Source organism: Neoarius graeffei, chromosome 3, assembly GCF_027579695.1.
Source record: "Neoarius graeffei isolate fNeoGra1 chromosome 3, fNeoGra1.pri, whole genome shotgun sequence".
NCBI classification, from domain to species: domain Eukaryota; kingdom Metazoa; phylum Chordata; class Actinopteri; order Siluriformes; family Ariidae; genus Neoarius; species Neoarius graeffei.
The window spans coordinates 71,217,360-71,245,233 of NC_083571.1; the positions used below are offsets into that span (position 1 = coordinate 71,217,360).

Below are 27,874 nucleotides of genomic sequence, written 5' to 3' on the forward strand. Positions count from 1 at the left end.
AATGATTACAAATCTTTATTTATTAAAGAACATCATACGTTTTATCCATTTACAGTCACATTTAATCTTTTAGAAGCGAGTTGTCACTGATGTTATTGCAGCTATAAACAGTCGTTCCCCCACCAGTCTCTCTTTACTCTTTTCTGTGGAGTTCATAATCTAGCATAAAATATCACTGTGTAATTAATGAGCTTAAATAATTCTCAAAACAGAAGAAAGAAGTATTCACTGCTTCTTTTTTTCCAAAAACAATGTCTTTGCTGCATTTTTGGAAGTCAATAAACTGATAAAAATATCTTTTGGGATATCAGGCAATAAAAGAGGAATATATTTGAAAGATGTTTAAAGATTTAAACAACTTAAATAAGATTAACACAATGCATTAAACAACTTAGAAAACAGCATGTTTGGTTTGAACCTACCCATTTTCAAGGTGATCAAAAATATTGGAACATATGCCTGACACCAGGTGTGTCCTGTTCGACTGATTGTTTATGCAATCAATGCTGCAGCTCTGAATTTATACTTTTGGTTTAAGCCCTGGGTTTCACCTGTGATGACTGTGTTTGTTGTTTAAAAGGATAAACCAACATGAAGACCAGAGAGCTGTCTATGGGAGGAAAGCAAGCCATACTGAGGCTGAGAAAAGTGGGAAACTCGATCAGAGCCATTACACAAGCATTGGAGATAGTCAATACAACAAATCTGGGATGTCCTGAAAAAGAAACCAACCACTGGTGTAATAACAACCAGATATCGAACAGGTCAGGCCAAAGAAAACACCAGCAATGAATGACAAACATTCTCAATCTTCTTCTTCTACTTCTTATTTTGGATGCTCCTATTCGGGGTCGCCACAGTGGATCATCATGATTTGCATATTTGATTTGGCATAGGTTTTTACACCGGATGCCCTTCCTGATGCAACCCTCCCCAATCTATCTGGGCTTGGGACCAGCACTAAGAACGCACTGACTTGTGCAACCACAGTGGCTGGGTTCAAGATGAACCTCTACCAAAGTGATGTAAAGCCTAAACTGTGGAGAAAGAAAGGATCTGCTCATGATCCAAAACATGGAGCTCATGGGTGAAGCATGGTGGAGGTAGAGTCATGGCTTGGGTTTGCATGGCAGCTTCTAGAATGAACTCACGAATCATTGTTGATGATGGAACTCATCAATGACCCAAAACACACTGCAAGACAACACAGGGCTTCATCAGGGGAAATAAGTGGAAGGTTTTAGACTGGACAAGTCCATCACCAGGCTTTCACCCAATCGAACAGCACTTCAGCTCATGAAAAAGAGACTGAAGGGAGAAACCCCTCAAAATAAACAACCACCAAACATGGCACCTTTTGGTATTAAACAAGTTCCTAAGTCGTTGAACACATCTAGATGTAAAAATCAGGAAATGAAAACTGAAATTCTGATCTTTTGGCTCATCTTCATATTTTGACATCAAATCCAAATTACTTCAGTGAAAGCAAAAACAAAAGAATTGGCCTCGCTGTTCAGTACTTTCTGAGGGGACTGTGTAAATCATACAAAACTCCCTCCATTATGAAGATGTTAAACGTGAGGAAGGAGAAGTGAATAGTCCATTGTTTTATCCTGAATCACGTGATCCAGTAAGCAAATTTCAAGAAAATCAGCAGGCCAGCGACCTTTTCCTCATGTGTTCTGAGATCACGGCTCTCCATCACACTGCATGTAGTTTGTTTGTTTTTAATAAAATAAACAGCTGTGGAACTTTTTAATGTGAAATTCCATCTTTAGAGTCAGAATATTACGAACTGAAACAAGTCCATTAAATTGATTTGTTTTTGTCCAGATTTTTTCCTGTCTGACGTGATGAAACATTTTCCTGGTTTTAAACTCAGGCCTCAGAAAGAGAACTAATTCTCCTGCTGGAAGTTTCTAGACAGGTCAGACTCTGATTCTCCATTGTTAATGTCGAAAGGATCTGGACTCCAACATGTAAATGAGCTAGAAAGCATCAGCGTCACGTCTTCGTCACGGTATTCACACCGCCCTGTGTAGAGGTGGGAACTGAAAGCCCTTCGCTTCTTTCGTGTCCGCCATTTTAAAGAACGCAGGTGGTGGCTCGTGAAGGTTACAGCGTTCTCTCAGTATAGCAAAAGAATTAAAGTCATGCTGATAAACCACTTTAAACATTCCTGGAACCTGATTTTCTGCTACAGAACAATGTTAATTGTTGACCATTTAAACATCAGTGTCCTCACATGGAGATTTTTAAAAGGACCGTCGTCTGACCTGGAGGAGTTACTGAGATCTTTACGGTAGGAGAAACTGTTTATCAACTTTCTCTTCTCAGAGCAAATCACATTATTCACCTTCTGTAAAATGTTTAATGCTTTGTTTAAGTGCACAGGGATGAAATGGAAAATACTGATAGTAATATAAATGTGTAATACCTGATTATAATCAATATTATAAAGCTAAAGTGGAGGTTGAGTTTTAACATGATGTTACATTACAGTTTTATCAATATAGATAACAAGGGAGAATAATTTTGGCTTCAGTAATAATATAAACACTGTGTTTAGGGTAAAATTCCTCCATGATTTGTAAAGACACTGTGGATGATGATAGTTAGTGTGAGACAGAGAGACAGGACAGAGAGCCTGAGTTTTATGGAGCCAAAGTCTGCTTTTACTGGCTGAATTGTTTATTATTTACTGAGATTATTTTGTTTCAAACAATGTCAATTTACAGATAATTATACACTGGGGGAAACACATGACTGTGATGGGAACATCAAACTAGTAAATATTACAATATCTTTTTTTAAATGATTATTTGTGCTTCTCCTTTTTAGTTAATAGTCAAAAGTAAACTAAATAATATTAAAAGCTCTGGGTGATTATTGGCTTATAGTTTGTTTTTAAAAAATAATTTATATGAAAGAAACCCTTCTCCAGATGACACTAACATGGGCTCCATGTTTGAAATGATCAGTCTTGTGGTTTCTAATTTGGCAGTTTTCACTGAAATACTACAATAATAGTTTGTGCAGTTCTGTGCAAAAATCCTCAAAATTAATGAAAAGGTTTGACATATGGACCAATAAATTAACTCATTTACACTGAACACAACTGAACTAAATCACTATTTAAGCCTCAGGTTCACTGTTGTAGTTTTATACAAAAATCAGCTGTGAAGTTATTTTATTTTTTTCCTGCATCTTGGAGAACCTCACACAGTTCTTCTGGACACGGTGGTTCTCACTCTGCTGCTGTTTCCAAAACCAGAACAGCCTCCATTATGGGTTTATCTGCAATGTGCTCCATTACTGGCCACTTACGCATTTCATTGTTTTCTCTAACATTTAATGTTTTTTGACAAATGAAACTTTGGAAATGTGGTGGTTCTCTTTTTACTCACAATTAATACCAAAAACATCAAACAAACAGCTAAGAATATTGGTGTCTATAAATAAGGAAATGTTTACATCTTTTGCACAGTACTGCAAATGAACAGCAGGGGGCAGTGTTATGTTCTTATTTACTGAGATTGTTGACATGTTGCGTAATGACGTCATTTATAATTTAACTCAAGATCAACGCCCATTAAAAACAGAGAAGGAAAGATCTCTGTGGGCTAAAATGAGCAAGCCTCGGGCCTGATCACGCCTGCTGTGTGTGAAAGAAGCAATAATGGACTTATTGTCATTTACTGAGAAGAACTTTACAGCCTGACTGCTTTAGCATCATCAGGTTTCTAACCGGATGTTTAATTTAATGATTCAATCCCAAACTGGGCAGAAGCAAAACCTTTTAAAAGGCCATAAAGGGGAAAAAAATCACAAAAGCAGGAATTTACATGTTTCCATTTATATTGCAGGAGAAACTGCAAACACTGCATTCTCTCTGACTGATAATACAAGCTCTCTGCAGCTTCAGTCTCTTCCGGTTATAAAAGTTGTTTGTTTGAGCTACAAACATAAAGCCAGAACAATCAGTGATCCAGGAAGACGATCAGACCATCAGGTTTTTCAGGAACTAACAGTACGTGTGTTAAACTGATGAGCAAATAAACACCACTAATATCTGTAACACTATCTTCTGGATCCGTCTCTCTGTCAGGAGCTTTAACAGTCTGGTGTTATGCTGTGCAGTGTGTTCAGTATTCCTGTTTTACTGGTTTTGCTGGTCAGAGCATTAAACTGTCTCATATTTTTATTGCATTAAACAGACACCAGTGTGCATTCACTCTGTAAATGTACAGGTAAGATCCAGTGGAGAGAGCAGGACAGTGGTACAGCAGGTAGCTTTGACGCCTGGTTCAATCCTGAGCTCAGGTTTCTGTCTGTGATCAATGAATGAAACCACAAACTAAAATCACTATAAAATATCACGTGTGGACAGAGACAAACATATCAGTGTGAGGAGACGGAGCTGATGAGAATTCTGGGTTCCTCTAACACAGAGCTCTGTATCTGATCTGATCTGGACAATACGGCTGTAACCCGAGAAGCTTAAACACTGAAAGGCAGCTGGGAAACTGAAGCTGATGATTCATTTAAAAACCCTGATGTGTTCCAGTAAATACCCTGAAACATTTTCTGATGAGCTTGCCTTTCTGACACTTGGTTTTTAGCTGGTCATGATTATATAATGACAGCATGCAAATATTACACTAATATTAAACACTGATGCCTGAAGACATGCCCCAACCCTGCAGGATTTCTCAGCACAACTCGTTAAAATAATTAAAAGGATATTGTGATGTGATGAATTATATGGATCACTTCACATGTGAATACACCACTGAGTCAGGCTCTGCTTCAACAGGCGTTATTCTCGAGTTTTCTTCCTGTAGAGACACAACAGTATATTTCAGTATCGGAATCAGGGTGAGACGTCATCACTCCTGTGGAACTAATGTGACTATTTTTATTTTTAAACCAAATCCTCTAAAGTATTCCACATCATGATCAATTTCAGAAGTTTTATTTAGATATTTACCTTTTTAACTCTCTCTGCACTGTGAGCTGAAATTTTCACAGTGTAAGTCAGTTCCTCAGTTTCAGACACTAAAGACACAAATGTGATTTAAATTGTATGAAACACATCAAATGTAAAAACTAAACACATGAACAGAAAGATGCGTTACTTACCTTTTTGCTTTTTATTTTTCAGCAAAATCCACACAAATGCTAATATTATGATTAATAACCCCAGAAGTCCAACAGATATCAGGGCAGGAAGCAGTGAACGGGAACGATCAGTTTGTTCTGTGAAGAGAATGAGAGATGCAATTATATAAATTATTTTCTCAATATGACACAGACATAAGACGATATGGCTGGGCGATATGACAAAAACGTCACATCATGTATTCAGGTATCGCAGATCTCCCACTTTAGGGAACATTTAGAAAATCCTCCCGACCTCCCGCTGACAACATAAAAATCTCCCGCCCGCCCTTACTACACATGATTAGTTAAAAAAAATATATAATTTGATTATGGCCGTAGCCAGCTATGAGGCCCCCGAGGTCCGGACCTCGGTCATTTTTAAGAGCTGAAAATAAATTTGTACGCTAAATATTCAACTGGATGAAAAAATAAAGAACAACATTAAAACGTCTCCGTAAAAAGTGCATTGTTAATTATGTTAAACGTTGATTCTGTCTTCTGTGTCTGTTTCGTGCGTGCGGCTCTGAGACCAAGAACACAAAAACGAATGAGCGCGCAACTCGGGAGAGGAACGCAGTGCAGTAGACACGTTTTTTCATGGTAACCATCAGCGCACTTTCATGAAGCTGTTACCCCTACTCTTTATTCAAACATGGTGGTGTATACTGATTTTTTTTTCCCAGAAATTTTTTTTTTGTGTAGGTGTAACGGATGCCAGATTGTTAATGTATCTTAGTTCCATAGGCTACATGGTTAGGGTATCTTTTGTCCTCATTGCTTGGGCCAGATCAAACCATTAAACAAGCTTAAATTATTCTTCCTCTTGCCACATACATGATTTTTTTTTCAAAACTGATGATATTCAGTTCAAACACCATTAAAAGTAATTTCAGGAATAGATCTCTTGTGTGACGTGTAATTCACCCCTCTCATTTAAATGTGTCAAACATTTTTCGGAGCGCACTTTGCGCATCACGGACCTCTGTGATTTTTAAAATGCTGGCTATGTCCCTGAACTTGATACGTTTATGTTGATGAAAATTAATAGTTGACTCTCCGCTTTTCATGTGTCTGATATTGTATGGATGGACTCAAGTGTGTACCTCGCGGTATAAGCCGATTCCCCGGTCGGTACACCAATTGGAGTAACGGGGGGATTGGAGTGAATGCCGGAGGCATGCGTGCGCAGATCAAGCGTGCATATGAATGGAGCAGAATTCGGGACGCCGTGGGGTACACACTTGAGCCCATCCGATGTCTTAGCAGTTACCGATAAAGCATACAGATGGCGCTATTAATGATGCGTGCAAGAGAACGAGAAAATCCACGACACTCAACCATTTTGTTTGGTTTTTTTTTTGCGTCTGCATTTATCGCCTGCTCGTCTTTAACTCTTTGTTCTCTTGAATGAGATAATGAAATGAAGTTCCGTTGGTGGAAATGGCGAAAGCCAAACTATGAAGAAAAAATATCAGAAAATCACCAAGATAAAGTTGGGATCGCCCGTCGTGATGGTCGCCAGGGACGAATGGCGGATTATTTTGGCCGGCAGCAAGACGACCCTATATCTGACAGGGTTAGATCACCAGACCAGAGGTTAGATTCTAACCAACTTGTTTGACTTTTTTTGTCTGACTTTTACCAACTTAGACTTAGAAAAAGAATATTATTAGAAGAACATTATCATCATCATCAGAGGGTCTACCATTGGCAATTTATAATAGTCATTATTGAATCAATCAATCAAATATATAAATAAAATATGAAACTCGCCTTCGCACCGACAGCGCTCAAACTTGTCTCCCTCCAAGCTACTCGCAGAGAGGGAGAATCTGTGCTCACTCTAGGACCCAAATTGTTTTAGCGAAAAGTGCTAAAGACTCAAATTTTTCTTTAGCAATTTGCAATTTCGCTTAGCAAGAAATGCTAAAAGAACAATTTTCTTTTTAGCAAAGTAATTTTTTTAGCAAGATATGTTATACTTCTAAATATTTCTTGCACTGACAATATTGAAAAATGAATTGTTATTGTAGTTTGTTGGTGTTTCAATAGTGTTTGCAAGCTTGTTTCCTGCCTTTGTCTTTCCATGTTCTTGATTTATGTTCATAGCATGCTTATTTATTCTTGAATCCTCTTATTTTGATCATTTCATCAACTGTATATATGTAATGAAATTGTGTGTTTAATTTAACCTGCTTAATCTGGTTTACGGAGTCCATATTTTTCATTATAATTATATCTAACATGGTGGCACGGTGGTGTAGTGGTTAGCACTGTCGCCTCACAGCAAGAAGGTCCGGGTTCGAGCCCCGTGGCCGGCGAGGGCCTTTCTGTGCGGAGTTTGCATGTTCTCCCCGTGTCCGCGCGGGTTTCCTCCGGGTGCTCCGGTTTCCCCCACAGTCCAAAGACATGCAGGTTAGGTTAACTGGTGACTAAATTGACCGTAGGTGTGAATGAGAGTGTGAATGGTTGTCTATGTGTCAGCCCTGTGATGACCTGGCGACTTGTCCAGGGTGTACCCCGCCTTTCGCTCGTAGTCAGCTGGGATAGGCTCTGAAAACAAGGTACACTTGGTCGATATATCCTGGTTCATCTGTGAGTTCTTCCAAAGTTCTGTCAGGGTTGATATTATGTAGAAAATACATCTTTAGAATGGTTATATCGTGTTTTTATCCCTAACTGAGAAAGCTAACAGAACATTCTAATATGTTATCTCACTTTTTAGATAAGTTTGTCATACGTAAAGTCGGATAATTTATTTTAAACAAACCTCGCTATAATCTTGTTCACTAATGAGCGACAATTGCCGACATTATCAGCGCAACTCGGAAATTGATCATTTTATATGTAAGGTCCGCTGCTACATAGACATATAAACATAGACGCCGCATTGAGCTGGTGGCCCGTTGCTGGGATACATCAGAGTATCCGCCGTATTGGATGTGGCAAATCTTCCCCATAAACCAATGCAAGTAAATGGACTGAACTTCATAAAGCCCCTTTCTACAATAATATTTAACTCGATGCCTTTTATTCACCCATTAAGACACACACGTATATATTTGGGAAACAAACAGGCATCAAAACAACATATATAACTTTTAATGTGATGGTTATAAATAGTGTGCGAAATACCCGTCAATATTCTGAATGACCGCCAAACTGAGTTCGGCCAGGTTCTAACGTCATACCAAAACAAAATAAATCACTGATTGCTTCACTTTCAGAAAGGTTAAAAACATTCATCATACATTCAAAAATGTTCATCATAGTGTGGCACTGTATTATCTAATTCTCACTGCTTATAACTATACACCTACCCGGTGGAGATGAGCTGGGAAACTGAAGACAGAAGGAACAGTATTGAAAAGTATTTTTCCAGTCTCACCTGTGAAAGGTAATCCCATGTGATCTCGTTTGGACGGTAAACCTGTTGGTACAGTTAAACGCAGCACATGAATGAGGCATCTTTATTCTCGGCTACTGTCTAGACACTATACCAGAGACGGTTGAAGAATCTCCACTTTGCCACATCCAATATGGCGGCGAGGATGACGTATGATTCTACGCAGAAGGTGGCGTCTATGTTTATATGTCTATGCGCTGCTATTGGAAGACGTAATTTGCGGTCAACCAGTAAGAATCTTCGAAACTCAGGGGCGTTGGTTATAAATCAAAACATCGAAGATAGACACGAAAGGTACTGTTCATCTTGAGAAATCGCAATTGTTTGATGGATTTTGCTTAAACTTTAAATGACTTTCGCATAAAATGCGAATACAGATGATTTTCTTTTCGCAAATTGGAATAAAACTTCGCAATTTGCGGACGTGCGAGCGGCTAGCGTGAGCGCAGAGAATCTCCCTCTTTGCAATTTCCCAAGTTGGAGCCTCTGGTATCGTGATATGTATCACACCATTTCAGTGCCATAATATCTTTAGTTTGAGGATCATAAAACTCACAATGTCTCAGAAAAATGTGCTGTGGTATAACTGATCACAATAATGGGATTAGATCAGATCACTCAGCCCTACATAAGACTCGAACTAATCCCATGATATTTTGATTCTTGCCTCAGCTCCATGAGCAACCTGTAACATGATGCTGCACTTGATTAATATTCCATCGCGTGTGTTTTTTACGGTATTATTAACTCCACTGAATGTGTTCACGGAGCAAAGCTCACTGAGACTTTCACACTGAAACATTTAAACTAGTGAATTTTTCACCAGCCAGACTCACAGACCATCACTAATGAATTTATTTTACATCTTAATCTTCAGTCACCTCTGTCTCAGTCCTACATGAATATTCATGATTCTGTTCTGTTCAGAGTGATGATGGTTTCGACTCTCTGCCGTACCTGAGTTATAATAACAGAGCTGTGCGATGTTGAGAGAAGTTGTTTTATTGCTGGCAGGGTTTGCAGACACACAGATATAGGAGTTCCTGTTATTCTCTGGGTGTTCTATCTGAAGTGTGAGATTGAGGGGAACACGGAGATCTGTGTTATTGGTGATGTTGATTCTCTCATTCTCTCTGTACCAGGATAACTTCACATCTTCTCCATTCTCCACAGAGCACAGGAGGAAACACGGCTCTGTAGAAGACACGCTTCGGTTTCCTCTTTGATTTATTACTGGAGCTGATACTGGAGCTGAGAAACAGAAACACAGATTTACAGTAAAACACTGAGTGACAGGGTGGTGTGAGTTACTGTTAATTTCAAACATCCATGAAACAGCTGTAGACAGTCATTCGGTCATAAACTCCACTGTCAGTCCGTCACACAGCACTGCACGTGCTGCTTTATCTTCTTACATTTTCCATGTCGTTTGTTTTGGTCTCCGGCTCTGACATCTCATTGGTTTGTTCCTCTAATGTGTTCACCTGTTCTGTGTTTTACTTTAATTAGTTACAAGTTATTTATACCCTGTTGTTTCTCTTCCTCCTCATGTAATTCTGAGCCTTGTTCTAGCTTTATCCCACTTCCCCTTATTCCAGTTTTCTGACCCTGGCATGTGTTATTGTTTTGGAATATGGATTTCCCTGTGATTAATTTGCCTGCGTGTTTATGAACCCGTTCTTTCACTTCTGACTGAAAATACTGGAATGCCCTTCATAAGGGCACGCTATCTCCTTTCACATACAAAATCCATTACTGTATGGGTGAAAACAACACGGAATAGCTGATAAATTTTCATTCCCACTCAGTCTTCCGTAATGGATATCAGGGATTCCCACCTGACTGTATTTAACAGAATGCTATGGAAGGACTTTGGCACAAACCATTAGAGACCAGATATGATGAATCACTGACAAAGCGGCGAGTCCATTGTTGTGAAAAGCCAAAACTGAAACACTGGCTAATTAACAACACGGCACAAGTCGAGTTGCATCATGTCTCTGAGTCTCTTCCTGTTTCTGAACATTTGTTTTGTTCAAGCAAAGTCGATTTATAATATTTTTGCTGATACACTGGGGCTGCCATATCTGCTGACTCACTCAATCATACAAGCCTGAGCCCTCGAACTCCAGTTCCCACATAACCAGGAACACCTGCTTTCACTTTCACTCATTACTCCCTTTATTTAAACGCCGCCTTCTGTTAGTCTGTCTTGTTTGTTTTTATTTTCTATCCCGCTGCTCATTGTGTTCCTCACTTCTACTGTTGTGTTTTATGCCCGGTGTTTGTTGTTACTTTGACTATCCTGTGTAAATAAAGTTTTTTGCCCTTGCATCCATCCAACCCTGATATATATAATCAGTGTTTTACCCAGAAAAAAATTAAAGCCCTAAATTCTGGCATGATAAAAACAGACAATTGAGCGCCAACGGCATGAAGTGAAACTAGGGGGGTCCGGGGGCATGCCCCCCCGGAAAATTTTTTTGAAAATAGATGCTCTGAGGTACATTTTCAGGGTCTTTGAGAGGTTTTAGATACATGATTATAGGATAGATTTTAACAGTGCTTCAATTATTTCTGACTTAAATAGTATTAATGTATACACATTTGAAATTTCACCTTAAAGTTCAACATGCAAGTTAAACTGTTTTGTTATAGATTACTGAGGTATACGATAGATTTGAAAATCTACGGGGATCCCTTGCACTAATTATCTATGATCAAGTAGTGTTGTAACAAAAATGTGCATGAAAATATGAACAGTGGTTTTGCTCCATCTTATGCAATCCAATGAAGAGAATCGATCATCATGACCTCCTGTTGATCACAAAGGGATCTGAACCTAAGAACTGCCACCTTAAAATAAGTTGCTGTATTACTATAACTGTAATGATTTAGAATGTTTCTGATGCAATTACCGTAATATATGTATAACTAAGATGCACTGAAAAGAAAAGTAAGGCAACTGCATATTATAAAGTTTAAATTTTGGCACTTTATTAAATGGACTAGATTAAGATTAAAACATTTAAAGGAAAAGAAAACTTAATTCATACATTTAAGTTTGCAGAAAGATTATGTATTTATAAAAACATTCATGAAAAGATTGTGTTAAGTGTCAAATGTAGCATAATTTCGAATAATAATGATAAGCATATTTGGCAGTGAGATGTCACTGTGAGCCTTTAACAAAAGAATAATCCGGAGCCGCCTTTTGTTAAATGTATCCCAGTGACCTCACACTGCCAAAAATGCTTATGATTATTATTTGAAATTATGCTATATTTGACACATTTGGACAGCTTCACTTCATGAGAGTGCTTATAAGTACATAATCTTTCTGCAAACCCAAACTAATGAATTAAAGTTTTCTACTCCTTTAAAAGCAGATTAATTCTCCTTGGCTTTTGCTCGGCCCAATGTTGGGCAACCCTCTCATAGTCCATCTCGCTGTCATCCATGCTGATGTGGATCAAATTGTCCAGCGAGTCTTCTCCTAGCTTATTAAAATCAGTCGGCTTTGTCCGTCTGGTGCGGAACAATATCGGCAGCCAATGAGATCGCTTATAATGAATCAGAAACTTCCGGGATGTTTGACGTTTTCTTTCGATATTTTTATTGGACGGTTTGAACACGTGATCTTGACGTAGCCAACAGATTATAGTTTGTTTACATCATACCACGCAGACATATTACTTTGACAGAATCAACACAAACATTGGGAAAAAGACCGCTTGTTTGACACAAATATCAATCAGTATGTAAATGGATCTGTTATTTGCTCTCCTATGTATCTAGTTACTTGTGGGTAGGAAATTTTAACGTATCGGTATAAATCTAAGCGTATCGGATTTTAACTAAAGCAACTAAGCGTATCGGCAGGCAGAGCAAGCGTATCGGGCCCGATACGCTAAAACGCTTTGGGGAAAATTAAGCAGAAATGTCAGAATCAAGAAAGAGAGAAAAAAAATTCACATAACCTTTATTACAATATATTTTCATAATTTGTTATATTAGTTACTGTAGTTGATGTGATATTGAGTGCAGTTTATTAAAAAAAAAAAAACTATTATAGGTATGTACACACAAAACAATGATTCTCTCCTATCCACAGTTTCCGTTTCCTGTTTTAGATCTTGGAACGTATCCCCCGTGGATACGCCACTCCTGTTGTATCTGCCGATATTTGCTGGTTGTTTTGAGTCGCTGCCGGTTGGTTTACAGTGAGGCAGTCTGAGTGCCGTCACAATATCACGACATCATTTACATCTCCACCAGCAACGTCACCACCGTCACATGTAAGTCTGATGGTTCCGATTCCCGCTAGAGCTGTAACAAAAGATTTCTCTAAATTTTACGGTCCCCAGAGGTAGAGGTCTGCGTGGGTCGGATTTTTCAGTCCCGCTCCCACCCGCGCCTGCATTGTGCAGTCACGCTCCCGCCCGCAAAGAATTATGATTTTCAGTCCCACTCCCACAAAAAAAATTATGATTTTCAGTCCCGCTCCCGCCCGCGCCTGCCATATTTTGTCCCGCTCCCGCCCGCAAATCCCGCATGATGCAGATGTTCGCGTTATTTCTCAGGAAAGTTCTTGTCTTGACACAGCGTGATGGTGCCCCGCCCCCTACTTTGAGTGGATTTGAGCATAAATATCTACAGCTCACGTTCACATTTGTTATTATTTACCTTGTTTCTGAATTCAGCATGTAGTGTCTATAATAATAATAATAATAATAATTAGTGCTGTCAAGCGATTAAAATATTTAATCGCGAATCGCACATTTTTATCACATGAGAAACCATTGTAATTCTCTGATCAGCATAAAAAAGTGAATGGGCTTGCTTTGTACCAATGGTGTTTTTTTTTTTTTTTTTATTGCAAAGCAGAGCTAGCAAGAGGAATGAACTTCACTCTTCTTCCACTTCACTCAGTGAAGTGATTTACTGCTTGAGTTAGTCTACAACTTTAATCAGAGAGACAGGTTACACAGTGACGGTAGGCTTGACATGCTGGATTATAATATAAAGTACACTATTATATTAACTTTAAGTTGTTCGTTGATAAATATTGCATTGAATCTGATCTTTACTGTTTCATCTCACTTAACACATTTCGTACTTTTACACTTTTTCTGCCTGTTGATGCGTCACGCTGTCCAATCAGAGGCGGCCAAATTTGCATATTACAGGAAGGATTTCTGGGATAGCATTGAGTTTACAGACGCTGTCTTCTTAAAACTGAATAAATATTTAAAAAGAGCCAAATGAGCCAGTCTTCTGAACGGCTCTTTTCAAAGAACGGATCACAAAGATGCGGATCCCATCAAAGAGCCATAAATCCCATCTCTACTAGTTTCAAAAGCTTATGAAAAACCTACATCATGTCACAGAGCGTTAATCTCGCGATAAAAAAAAAAAAAAAAAAAAATTATCGCCGTTAAAATTGAGTCAAGTTAACGCGATAATAACGCGACATTTTTTACAGCACTAATAATATTATTAATAATAATAATAATAATAATAATAATGACAGGCGAGCACGTAATTCCAAGTGGAAATTTGGTATATTTATTGTTCAGCCATACAAAACATTAGGCTAACCCAGTTTACATTTGTTAAGCATTTCTAACTAGAATATCCTATAGAATACCCTATAAGCATAGCATACATAAATGTTATAACAAAACACAGTCCTAGCCTACAAAAAAAAAAAAAAAAAAAAGACAGTATAGGCTACTGTAGACATTATAGGGCTATGGTTGCACATTTCTAAAACTTTTTGGGCTTGAGCCTCCGTGCAAGTGTTAAACTCAATATAACGTAGCTGACCTTGTTTGAATATGAATAAGAAAAACGAGAAAAATCAAACGCAGGTAAACGAAACAACTAAGCCTATTGCTTAGGATATCGGGTTCTTTGAACAGCTATGGAGAAACAGCAAATTGTTCACTGTTGAGGGCTTCAACATACTGTGCCTTTCCTCCAGTATGCGACCACATATGCTGAACGCGCGCTCGGATGGTGCGCTGGAACCTGGAATGGCCAGTACATGCCGTGCCAGTTTGGCAAGTGTGGGAAAGTCATAGCAGTGATTTTTCCACCACAGCAGGATATCTTTAGATTGGTGTGATTCGGATCCAATGAGTTTCACTTTCAGATAATCATCAATCTCGGAGTTTACAGACTTCGATTCAGCACCCGTAGCACTGACATCCTCCCATTCCTCAAACTCATGAAAAGTGACCTTTTTAGGTGGAGGTGGCTCCACGCTTTCATCAGTTTGGACATCAAACCCCAACTCCTCGGTCATCTCTTTCACAGCTTCCGTCACGTATTGTCGTTCATTTGCATTGATCATCCTAAGATGACGCAGCTTTGGAGTAAGGAAAGTTGCTACTTTATACAGCATGTCAATTCCATTTGGGACAAGGTGACTTGGTGACAGCAGTGCGTCTAGGCGTTGCGCACACGCAGATGCGATGACAGGTCTGATGTACCTGATTTATGGCCGTTGCATGTCAGAACATTTTGGCACTTATCACAGCAAGCAAAGGGCAGCTGATTTCCATCCACGTCATACACAAGTGAGAACGACTTCCAAATGTCCAATTTCAGGACTCTTGACTTTTTAACGGTAAATGTACCTCTTTTTAAACCAGCACTTACTTTTGAAGCACTGTGAGATTCAGTAAAGGAGCTCTGCTCTTCTGCCATGATCGGAGATCTCAAACACGGAAGAGGAAAAGAATTGAGAAACGAACGAGAGTTATTTATCCTCTCCTGGATCAGAATTCTGATGACCAGCTCATCTAAGGTGTCATTGAGGCATCATGTTAGTGTGGGTCACTGGAGGCTGGGTGTGAACGGCAAGTCATTAGTGAGATCAAAGGATTTCCCGTTAGGGTGATCAATGGCAAATTTAAGATGCCATTCCTCACTCAATCTGGCAATCTGACTCTCTGTGCAAATTTAGGCATCTTAAAATGTTTTTATTAATGCCAAATAAAATATCCAGCACAAATTATATATGATAGACATAAATTAATAATTTATAAATTGTATTTCAAACACGTTTTTAGTTAGCGGGACTGCAGCTCATCACCGCTCCCGCCCGCGCCGCATATGTGCACTCCCGCTCCCGCCCGCGCGTGCATATGTGCACTTCCGGTCCCGCCCGCGCCTGCAATGAACCAAAATTTGTCCCGCGCCGCACTGCTTTGCGGCGGGTCCCGTGAGTCCCGCGGGACTCCCGTGGGAGTGCAGGGCTCTACCCAGAGGGTAGATTAACCTTTCGACTAGGGATGTTAACCGATGACCGTTTGACCGGTGGTTGACCGAATCAACGTCAACCGGTTAATTTTTTTTTGGTTGTCGGTTAAAAAAAAAAAAAAAATCAATCGTTTTGAAGCTGCCGATTTTGGAGCAGAGAACCTGGAATTCCATGTTGTAAACGCTTGGGCCATGCCATACGGTGTAAGGACGACAGCTGACAAATCAGAAACACCCATTCAGTCATGTCCCGCCCTCCCGCCCCAGTTAAAGACAGCCGGCAAATCAGAAACACCCATTCAGTCATGTCCCGCCCTCCCGCCCCAGTTAAAGACAGCTGACAAATCAGAAACGCCCATTCAGTCATGTCCCGCCCTCCCGCCCCAGTTAAAGACAGCTGACAAATCAGAAACACCCATTCAGTCATGTCCCGCCCAGCTGCCGCTCGGTGAAAGAAAAGTGTAGACACAGGCTTTTTAGCTTACAAATTACTATTCTGTTTTTTTTTTTTTAATTATTATTAAAAGGCACATGGAGTTTAGTCCTGCCTTGGCCAGTGCATTCTGAAAGCATGTTTCGGTCTGTAGCCAACAATGCATGTTACTGCAGATCATATCTCTCCACACAAACTAAAGGTGCAGATGCCGACTTTTTTTTTTGAATCGCGCAGATCCGTTTTTTTTTTTTTTTTTTTTGGGGGGGGGGGCGTTGGAGTGTCCGATTGTAATTTCAAGGTGGATTCTGTATTAAAATGACTAAACAGGCAGGTGCCGTTGCAGTCCATGAGGCGTGGGGGGTGTGGGAGGAGGGCAGTGGATCGGGGGGCTGCGTGTGTTTGCACGGAAGCTTTACAATCAGTTTATTAAACTGTACATTAAATTTTGCGCGGCTTTCCGATTTGCTGTTTTCTTCTCGTGCTTGTACTCCCTGTGTTTCGTGGACTGTGGCGGCATTTGCTTATATGCAGAATTTGCTTTGATGAAGTTGTGGTCGGACGCTCCAATGCCACCCCTTGGGAAAGGAAGGCCGGATCTGCGCGATTCAGCCAGGCGCGCCGTTTGCATTATTAATAATTCCAATTCTAGAATTTTAAACTCAGAGGTTAACCGACTTTAACCGGCTAATGAGGCTCGGTGGTCGGTCAAGATTTTTTTTAGTTTTCGCCATCCCTACTTTCGACTTTTGCCGTTTTGTTCCCATTCTCACACGACACCATTCCAGCATAATAACGGGAAAGTTACGGTTTTCTGTGTGAGTGGAAATGGGGTAACGGAGTTTAAGCGCTTACATTCTGGCTCTGACGATACATTACACGTTCTCTCAACAACCTTTTTTTCTCTCTTGAAATTAAAACAAAACCATGCAGTTTGTCACTGTGAGCAGTGAGTGGTTATGTTTAAAACAGTGACTGAAGATAATTTCGATAGACTCAGTGGATAGTTTCAGACTGTTTTATCTCTGCTCTCTTTTCCCAGGTGTTTTTCATTATTTGACCACTAGTCAATAAGTTTCCAGGTTTTCCAGATTTGGCACAAATGATGATTCAACGTTTGCCCATGATGAATGTTTGTCCTCACAAACTGCATCTGTCAGTGTATTAAAAAAAAAAAAAATTCGTGGCAGATCCATGTGTAAATAATGTTCCTGATGCAGTGTGACGAGACTAAGGGCGTATTCACACCTATGTTGTTTGGTCCGGACCAAACGACCAAACGAACCAAATTTCCCTTGGTCCGGACCTTTTGGGTTGGTCTGAATACAAACCACTGAACTCTGGTCCGGACCAAACAAGCAGACCGAGACCGAGCTGCAAGGTCAGACTCGGTCCGGACCAAAGGAACCCTGGTGCGGACCTTTTGGAGGTGTGAAAGCAGACCGGACCTAATCCGACAGTTTTGCTTTTTTGTACCTCGGGAGCTCCCATCGTTTGTCGAGCATTATGGGAAACAGAGTCTTGACACTCCACCGCAAAGTGCAAACACTGTTTCGGTTGTCAAGGGAACCTTACAACAGTCGTTCAGTCATTCAGACCAGTGGTAGGCTAGACTACAGAGTACAAAAAATGAGTAGGGGGCAAACGTGGGCCGAGGAAGAAACGCGTACCCTTGTGGATATATGGGCAGATGTCCACATATCTGAGCTTTTGGAGAGAACACACAAAAATGCCGACGTGTTTGCTGTATTCAGTGAGAAAATGAAGGAGAAGGGGTTCACGCGCTCCCCAGAACAATGTCGGCTAAAAGTGAAGAAACTCCATCAGACCTACATTAAAATCAGGGACATTCTTTCAAAAAGTGGCGGTACTAGCGACGCAAAAAAGAAATTCATCTATTACGATGGATAAGGCGAATATCCCGACACATACCTCCTCCGTCTTGCGTGAAGAGCCAGAACTGTCACAACATGATGTGCGCTCATCAGCGCTATCCTCCGTAGCCGCCTTGCCCTTTGAAGTCGTCGTTGATAAATTACTTGTATAACAGCATAGTAATCGCACAATTGTGAAAACAGTAAAAACTGGAAAAAACATATAGCTTTGATGACATTAAAAAGAATAACAGCACGGAAAGCCTCCATGACTACTTTTGAACTTAACGCTTTGTGCGCGTGTCGTCTCTGACCAATAGCTGAACGACCTCAGGGCGTGTGGCTTTGTTGACAGATTTTGGTCCGCTTACTAAAATGTACAGTGTGAAAGCGAACCGCACCAAAATGAAAAAATAAAAAAAACATTTGGTTCGGACCAAAGCAAGTGAACTATCGAACTATCCTGGTCTGAATACACCCTTAGTTGTGATTTCATGTTGATGAAGTGAGGAGTCTGAACATGGACAGGAAGGAGACATGAAACTCTTTTACTCACCATAAACACTGACACTGAAAGTCCTGGATGAGAGACGTCCAGTAAGAACTTGTAATAAATAAACTCCAGAAAGGTTTCTGCTGATGTTCCTGATGGTTAAAGCTCCACTGATTCTGTCCAGCTGCAGTCGCTCTTTAAATCTCTCACTGATTTCTGTCACAGTTTCTCCTTTAAACACCTGACTGATCAATATCTTTTCCTCTCCTTTCTCAGGTCCATAGAAACACTGAATCTGAGCATCACTCTGAATTCCAGTTATCCCAGTATGGAGAGTTATAGTGGTTCCTTCCACTTCCTGCAGTGTGACCGTCTCGTCTCCAGCTGCACACAGTAAACCTGCATCACAGATTCAGAGTCAGCGTTACACTCCCAGATATGATCACATACAGTCCATTAAAACTTTACTGTGGTTCAGATTTGTCATTTCAGATGATGCTGTTTTTAACTCAGAAATGTGACAATATTACACTGCTGGAAATCTGATCTATTCTGCAAATATATTATCATATACTGCAGCAGTGCATCTATTACTAGATATGTTGCAATACAGCTAAACTACATACAGTACTTTGCAAAAGTATTCAAACCCCTTAAATGTCATGGGATTTGTCTGGATTATAAACACACACACACACACACACACACACACACACACACACACACACACTGCTCCAGCCAGTATGTTTATTGCAAACCCGTACGTTCTTTAAGTACATTTCAAAGTAAAAATTAATTATTTGTCAATAGATCTTTAACAAAATTAAAAAGTGAAAAACGCTGCTTGCAGAAGTATTCACCCCCTTCAGATTAGTATGTGGTCGACACCCCTTTGCTGCAGTAACAGCTGTAAGTGTGCTGGGGTCAGTGAATTTCCTACCACTGCAGGTCAGGGCGGTGTTTCCCGATAACGTTGCCCTTTAGGGCTAAAGAGAGAGCTGAGAGACTCTCTTAAGCAACAAACGTTGTCTCTGTACATGGTTTTCCCGAACTCACTCGTAAGAAGGAGTCTTGAGAGCAACATTACCGAGAGCGTCTTTGCAGTGCGAGTACTTGATATAGACGTTAGTAGTTGCTAAATCCAGTTGATGAGGTCACATGGCGTTCATTTTTAACCAAAAAACAATTAAAGTGTTTAATGCTGATACAACGTCTTAACATATTTTAAGCATTACATATATAATGTGGTAATTAATAATTGAAACTATTTTATGTTTGGGCAATTTTTTTTATTCCAAGTTCATTCTTAATTAAATGAACAAAAATTTGCAAGAAAGAATGAGCAAATAATAAGGTAAATAATTAAGTAAATCTTCCCCGTGCTTGCTCATTTCACTGTTAACCACCACCCCAATCAGGCAGTCATGATTATTTCAACTGTTATCCACAATGTCAAGTTGGTAATGTTCTCCCTTATGTGTGCAGGCGCAGAGAGAGAGAGAGAGAGAGAGAGAGAGAGGTTTTGATCTATGAGTCCCTAAGGAGGTTCAATTGACCTCCATATATAAGTATATGTTTCGCATGCTTCAGCAACTATTGGAGGCAGAATTTCCCAGATATTCGTGAGGCATAATCAAAGCCTAACACACTCACTCTCATGCACACACAGAATGTTAGAGGTTCAGAAATTTCTCATTTATGACACTAAATGAGAGAATCACTCACCTAATGGAGTTAAATTTGATGAAAATGTGGTGATATCAGTGTGACTAGGGTTGGGCGGTATCCAAATTCTGATACCTTTAAACTGTCTCTGTGTTTTCCCGGGGTATACGGTATTACCGAGAAAAAAATAATATTTTGTTTCGGCCTACTGTGTAATGTGCGCCTATACCGGCGGACCTTGTCCAGACCTGCGCCTATGCCTCAAATGTACTATTTAAAAGCAGCATAGTGAATTATGTGCATTGTGGTATGGATTAAGCAGCAAAGCGAATTTTGTGCATTGATGAATGGATTAAGAGATATTTCAAAGCATCACGCAACTCTTCCTTCATCTTGAAAATAGCATTCAACTGTCGTTTACACGTCTGCGTTGAAACGCCATTTGCAGCACTATTTCACCTACTCCATCAAAAAAAAGTACACGATGAGCAGGATCATACCCTTTCAAGCATGGGAAATAAAAAAAAGAAAAAGAATCAACCAACACCCAAGTCCGTTTAGACTGCGCGATAAACCATATTCTTCAGCGCAAATGAGGCGAACCTAATTCAAATGCGTGATAGCTGCACAAGGCAAAATCATATGGGCCCACGTCATGCCATGGCGGGGAAATTAATAATCAAATGGCCTTACCTTGCTTAAAACGTTGTCTTGATCACATAACTCCTTACAATTATTCCACTTAAATCCATACGGTTTAACACACCCAACAAAGATAGCAAGCGCATTGCTAATTCCCACCAGAAACCTAACAGTTTACGCTATGATGTTTTCTTCCGTTTCTTCAGTAGATGACATTTCAAACGTTTATTACCCACATCCCAAATGTCATACGTTATATTATTTTACCTTGTTGTTACTCATGTAACCTACTCAAAACACAACTCATTGGAGAGATCTCGTGGAAGTGGAGTACCCCAGGCTATGGGGTGCCTTAGGGGACATATTAGATTTTTCGTTTGGTTTGAAACCAAAATACTGCCACACTGCCGATGTTGTATTTTTTTTTTTGCCACTAACTCGTTATCTTGACTTGCCATCTTTCAACCGCGGTCTCAGTCTCTTTTTTTTTAGATAGGACAGTATAGAGAGACAGGAAATGAGCGGGGGAGAGAGAGAGAGACGGGATCGGGAAATAACCTCGGGTCGGAATCGAACCCGGGTCCCCGGATTTATGGTACGGTGCCTTAGCCATCTGAGCCATGACACCCCCGGTCTCAGTCTCTTGCGAAGCTTTCTGTCAGACTGCAAATGTCACGCAGGGTTGCTATGGTAACAACAAACAACCCTGCACGCGATGAGAACTTCTTTAGGAAATTGATAGAATTAGTGAAAATACGATCACACAGTTATTCGGGATGATCTTCAATTTATTATTTTATATTATGACCTCATGTACTCCATATTTATTTAGATATTATATATTTTTTTAAAATGACGGTAATGAGACCGATACCGTTGGTACTTTTGGATACCTCGGGATACCTTCTTACCGTAATACCGCCCAACCCTAAGTGTGACATTACGATATCCATACGTAATTCCATAACATATCAAAATATATTCATCATGTTTTGCGGATATTTATTTACAAGTACATTGAGTTAAATATTAATGTACAAGAAGAATAATTTAACACTGGCAGCAGATTCAACACCAGTCTCCCCTGTTGACTGTGAGATTCCCTCGGAGGCGCCTGCGAATTCTGTGTATTTGGCTGTGATTGTGTCGCTCTTTGTTTTGAAAGAGTGGTCCGGGTCTCTCGTAAATTCAGAGCAAACTAAGGCCAAGTTTACATTAGACTGTATCTGTCTCGTTTTCTTTGCAGATGCACTGTCCGTTTACATTAAAACGCCTGGAAACGCCGGGAAAAGGGAATCCGCCAGGGTCCACGTATTCAATCTAGATCGTGTCTGGTCCGGTGCTGTGTAAACATTGAGAATACGCGGATACGCTGTGCTGAGCGTCGTCATTGGACAACGTCACTGTGACATCCACCTTCCTGATTCGCTGGCGTTGGTCATGTGACGCGACTGCTGAAAAACGGCGCGGACTTCCGCCTTGTATCACCTTTCATTAAAGAGTATAAAAGTATGAAAATACTGCAAATACTGATGCAAATACTGCCCATTGTGTAGTTATGATTGTCTTTAGGCTTGCCATCCTTCCACTTGCAAGTGGTAAGTGACGCGCATACCCGATATGCACTGAGAGCACACACACAGCGGCTCAGTCCCGAATTACTGCTCGTGCGCTTCACTCGCGCGCTCTGTGAGCTGCGCAGGGCCGGAGTGCGCACCCTCCAGAGGGCACTCGCTGTTCAGGGCGGAGTGATTTGGAGCGCAGGATGCCTGCGGAGCCGAGCGTATCCATGTATTGGCGTTGCTGTGTGCACGCGAATCGTGTATTGGCGTTGCTGTATGCACACTAATCGTTTTAAAAACGTTAATCTGATGATCCGCTGATACGGTCTAATGTAAACCCCACCTAAAGGACTACTTGGGATACAATGTTGTTCGGGAAAACCACGTTAGCTTTGAGATGGATCTCAGGAGGTAATTAAAGACACTCTTGGCCTTAAGAGGCTTTCGGGAAACCCACCCCAGAGATTCTCACTGATTCAGATCTGGATGTTGACTTTGCCACTGGAGAAAATTCATCTTTTTGTTTTGAACCACTCCTGCATTGCTTTGGTCTTGTGTTTGGGACTGTTGTCCTGCTGGAAAAAGTTTAATCCAAGCTTTAGGTGGGGTTTTTTTTGTTGTTTTATTTTGTTTGTTTTTAAGCAGACTGTTCTCTTTAAATAGCCATTCTTTCTTCAATTTTGAAAAGAAGCTCAGGTTCAGTAGATCAAAAGTGTCCCTTGAGCATGATGCTGCCACCACCAGACTTCGCTGTAGGGATTGTGTCGCGCTATGAAATACAGTATCTAGATCTTGGTCTCATCACACCAAAAAAAAAAGAACCACACCTTCACTGGGTTGATCTTGTGCAATGATTTCTTTGTAGCCACACGTCCCATACAGTCCTCAGTTACACAGAGCTCCTGAAATGGTTGTGTGGTGCACCTTCACTCCACTCTTAGCCACTGGACTCTGTAACTCCTTCAGGGTGACTGTTGGCCTCACTCAGTACGTTTACATGCACATCCAAATCAAGCTACTGTCGGTAATCGAGCAAAGGGTCCCAGCAGGGGTGCCAGAGAAATCCAATCCTACATGCAACTGTGAAATCGAGCTATTGTGTGAGGTGCATTGTGCACCCGAGCCACAGGTGGCGCTACATGCCCCATCGTGTTGGTACACTTCCGGTTGTCGTCATGAAGAAGAGCTATAGTGTTGCCAGATACTGCTGACGTTTTCCAGCCCAAAACATGTTCAAATCCGCCAAAATGCACTTAAAATCTGGCAACACTGGCAGTTCCGTGTTCAAGCTGTTAGGCTTGCTCTAACAGACTGTATGGCTACAAACTGTCCTGCGCAGACCATTGTTTTGTAAGACAACTTATTTTGCACAATTGTATATTTTTCTAAAGTCCATTTTTTGCTTACAATTTAACTTATGTCTTAATAAACACACAAAGTTCAATTGTTTTGTTTTTATTGACATTCTTCAGATGTTGGACATACACACACACACACACACACACACTGTATATACACACGCACACACATATATACACACACACACACAAATACAATGACTTGTTTATGTACACAATTCACAGCTATGCAACAGCTGTACAGATGTATTTGGTGATACAGTAAGTGAGCTAAATTTTAACAGTGCAAACAATGCCACAAAAAGAAAAGATTCATGCCGTTCTCATGATTCGTTGTCATGCCGACCGAGGCTGTTGTGTTTCCCGCTTGTGGTCTCATCACTCGTCACTTCCGGAAGGGGCAGTAAGGAGCTCGACTACTAGCTCGATGGGGTTTACATGCACTAAGTAGCTCGGCAGAAATCGCATAATCTAGGTCGTGTAGCTCGATTCCGAGAAATCAAGTTCGGTTCAATTTCAGCCGAATTAAGGTGTATACATGGCATTTTGAACTTTGATTTCAGTCAAGCAACGGCAGAAATTCGATTCTCTCTATGTGCATGTAAACGCACTGACTGTGGCTTCTCTCACTCCTCTCTGTTTTGAGGGAAAGCCTTGTCTAGTTCGTGCTTGTGTGGTGTGATGCAGCTTCTACTTCCTCAACACTGATCTGACTGGGATGCCCAACCTTTCAGATATAATTTTACACCTTTATTCCTCAGTTATGAAATTCTCTTGCCTGATCTTTAGCTTCCTCAGAACGCTACTTAGTCTGCATTTTCACTCCTTTCCTTCAGACTGAACTGAATTAATTTTGACTGAAAATTCACTGGAAGCGAACGAGCACTGGAGTTTGCAATAAAAATACTGAGAGGAAGAACATGTTGAATTATTATTTATTTATTATTAACTTAATAATAATAAATAATATTCAGCAAACTGAATCACGCATCGTGACAGCTGACTCTTCCTCAAAACAAAGTTCACTTGTGTCTATCGAAAATTTTGTTTTCCTGGACTGGTTCCCGTATAAAATTAATCCTACCGAGCGTCAGAGACATTGACTGACTGTATGCTCACTCTGCGCTAAGAGAGCAGGGAACCAGTCTAAAGTAGCTCGTCTCATTTCACAGGAAATGCAATAAAAAGTTTTATTCATCAACACGACAATATATAAAAGTACAAAAAATATTTTGAGGAAACCATTCAAATTTCCTTGGTTTTGGTTGTAATTTGTTGAAGTATGCACGTTCGAGTGTACTGGAAAAGAGGCTCAGAGGGGTCCACATAATGACATAATTATTGGCTAAGGGCGACGAGGGTCAAGGACATCGTGTGCCAGCAGCGTGGTTGAAACAGGCAGGTCTCAATTTTGGAACTTTTGTATTACGTTAATAAACGATATCACTGAATAACATTCCTTACCTCTAACCAGTATATACGAGGCTAAGTCAAAAAGTTCGAAGACACGTTATAATTTCAAAAAAGGTGTGAAAGACATCCCCCAGAATTCTACAAAGAAGGAATTCTCCGATGGAAACACCGCTTGCAGAAGTGTTTAGACTTGTATGGAGGATATGTAGAGAAATAGGTTTGTTATTTTTAGAAATAAAGATTTTTTTTTTCAATTTGTCTTAACTTTTTGACTTACCGTACCCTTGTGTGTGTGTGTGTGTGTGTGTGTGTGTTATACAGTACCAGTCAAAAGTTTGGAAACCCCTTCAAATTCGCTGTTTTTTCTTTATTTTAATTAACTAAAAGACACTGTGTCTTAAAGTAATGACTGACTGTTATTTCTCTTTACTTAGTTGAGTGGTTCTTGACATAATATGGATTACTACAGTTGTCGAACAGGGCTATTTACTGTATTTTTATTATTTACTCTTTACTGGTTGATGGTGTCAAATGCATTAAGAAGGCAAGAAACTCCATTTTTGACAGACACACCTGTTAATTGAGAAGCATTCCAGGCGACGAACTATGAAATAACATATGGAATTGTATGGTAAACAAAAAAGCGTTAAAAAAAAAGTCTCATCTTTTAGATTCTTCAAAGTCGTCACTATTTACCTTGATAACAGCTTTGCACACTCTTGGCATTATCTGAACCAGCTTCATGAGGTCGTCGCCTGGAATGCTTCTCAATTAACAGGCGTGTCTGGTCAAAAATGGAGTTTCTTGCCTTCTTAATGCATTTGACACCATCAACCAGTAAAGAGTAAATAATAAAAATACAGTAAATAGCCCTGTTCGACAACTGTAGTAATCCATATTATGTCAAGAACCACTCAACTAAGTAAAGAGAAATAAGTCAGTCATTACTTTAAGACACGAAGTGTCTTTTAGTTAATTAAAATAAAGAAATAACATTGAATTTGAAGGGGTTTCCAAACTTTTGACTGGGACTGTATAAATAAATAAATAAATAAATAAATAAAGATTACAAAAAATTTAAAAATAAACTGCATTCGGTCCTCTCCAAAATAAAATAAAGCTCTGGGCAAGTGGAATTGTGTTTTGGGCAGGTATGTTTTGGGTGCTGCTTGCCAACTGGGCAAGTAAGGCTGGGAGATTTTATTTCAGGGACTGGATAGCATGGGGTTATATTATACATCAATGGCTTATTCAGCCAATTCTCTTAGAGTTTCTAAATTAATTTAAAGATATTGTGAAACTGCAATACATTCTATTTACCACATTAATCCTCTGTAGCAATTTTTGACTTTTGTTTTATACACATGAAAATGTAAATTGCTTTGCATTGTTTATGATTCAGAAATTTTAAAAAGGAGTTTATTCAGTCATAATTTTTTCTTCATTAAAATTTTATTGTAAATATTCTGAGAATCTAATGTAGGGTGAGGCTATTGTACCTTTATTATGTAACTTTAAATGATTAGTTAAGGTACAGCAGTATTCCTGAAGGTAATTGTGTTCCTAAAATCATTTTTAAAGGTAAACTGCATTCAGGTTACCATGGAAATAAATACAAGCTAAATGTGCAATAGACTGTAAAAGATTAATTTAGGGTATATTAAGCTGTGAAGAGTTTTGGAGAGAATCAGCCCAGTGACAAGGGAGAAAAAATCATTTTGTCCTCTTTCCTAACAGAAAAAAAGCACACTGCAGTCCTGTAAAATAGCATGAAAGCTGTTTTTCAGTGGAATGATTCCACACCATCACTGGAGTATCACAGTTCACATGCAGTTCCAGTACATTAGACCTTTAGCAGATGTTCCTATCCAGAGAGACTTACAGCTTACCCTGAGGAGCAGTGAGGAGTTTGGTGCCTTGCTCAAGTTCAAGAAAATATATTCAACACACCAAGGATATGAATCTTAGAATCAAGCTTCTGTTACAGAGCTAAGGGGTACTAGGGTTATTAAATATCCATTTTCACCTTCTTCATGACTAACTTACTTCCTCAGACTGTTTATTTACAGAGAGTTCCTACTGTTGTGAAGCAAAGACTGAGACTTACAGCAAAACAGGAAAAGAAGAGTCCAGAGAATAGTTTTTCCTGGGAAAATATTCACCACAGTTTCATTTTCAGCCATAATTTGGGTTTTTCAGTCCACCATTTTTCCTGCTGTCTGTCCTTCACTTCAGTTTGTGAAGAATTCAGTGCTGGAAGAGAGTCGGCATGTGTTGGGGGAGGGGAGCTGATGGGTGTGTTATGGAAGGGTCTTAAAGGAACAGTCCACCGTACTTCCATAATGAAATATGCTCTTATCTGAATTGAGATGATCGGATGATAATGGAATACTTGAATGATCGGATGATACACGGACCCTGCTCCGTACCTGTCCGAGCTTTGCGCGACCTCCCAGTCAGTCAGACACAGTCAGATGCGCTGTCACTCCTGTTAGCAATGTAGCTAGGCTCAGTATGGCCAATGGTATTTTTTAGGACTGTAGTTAGATGCGACCAAACTCTTCTGCGTTTTTCCTGTTTACATAGGTTTATATGA

At 40.0% G+C, this 27,874-nt stretch overlaps 1 protein-coding gene and 1 long non-coding RNA gene across 2 annotated transcripts in view; one reads left to right on the forward strand and one right to left on the reverse strand.

Annotated features, from left to right (window-relative positions):
* LOC132883515 (uncharacterized) lies at window positions 1-27,567 on the reverse strand. Its single transcript, XM_060917229.1, has 6 exons — window positions 27,386-27,567; window positions 18,702-19,037; window positions 9,527-9,820; window positions 5,143-5,259; window positions 4,991-5,058; window positions 1-4,838 (listed from the first exon to the last, which is right to left on the reverse strand). The coding sequence occupies exons 1-6, from the start codon at window positions 27,459-27,461 to the stop codon at window positions 4,770-4,772; spliced, it is 960 nt and encodes a 319-aa protein (XP_060773212.1). The 5' UTR covers window positions 27,462-27,567; the 3' UTR covers window positions 1-4,769.
* Window positions 2,043-27,874, forward strand: part of LOC132883519 (uncharacterized) — a 32,724-nt gene continuing 6,892 nt past the window's right edge. The window contains exons 1-2 of the long non-coding RNA XR_009654351.1: window positions 2,043-2,302; window positions 18,915-19,055. This is a non-coding gene — a long non-coding RNA (uncharacterized LOC132883519). The remainder of the gene's footprint in view (window positions 2,303-18,914; window positions 19,056-27,874) is intronic.

What these genes read in the sequence shown, in the direction of transcription:
- LOC132883515 (XM_060917229.1), bottom strand. Translation starts at nt 27,461, where the DNA reads ATGGCTGAAAATGAAACTGTGGTGAATATTTTCCCAGGAAAAACTATT. An exon ending in GAAAAATAAAAAGCAAAAAG is followed by an intron (nt 5,059 to 5,142) that starts GTAAGTAACGCA and finishes TTGTGTCTTTAG; the next exon opens with TGTCTGAAACTGAGGAACTG. An exon ending in GTGCAGAGAGAGTTAAAAAG is followed by an intron (nt 4,839 to 4,990) that starts GTAAATATCTAA and finishes GTGTCTCTACAG; the next exon opens with GAAGAAAACTCGAGAATAAC.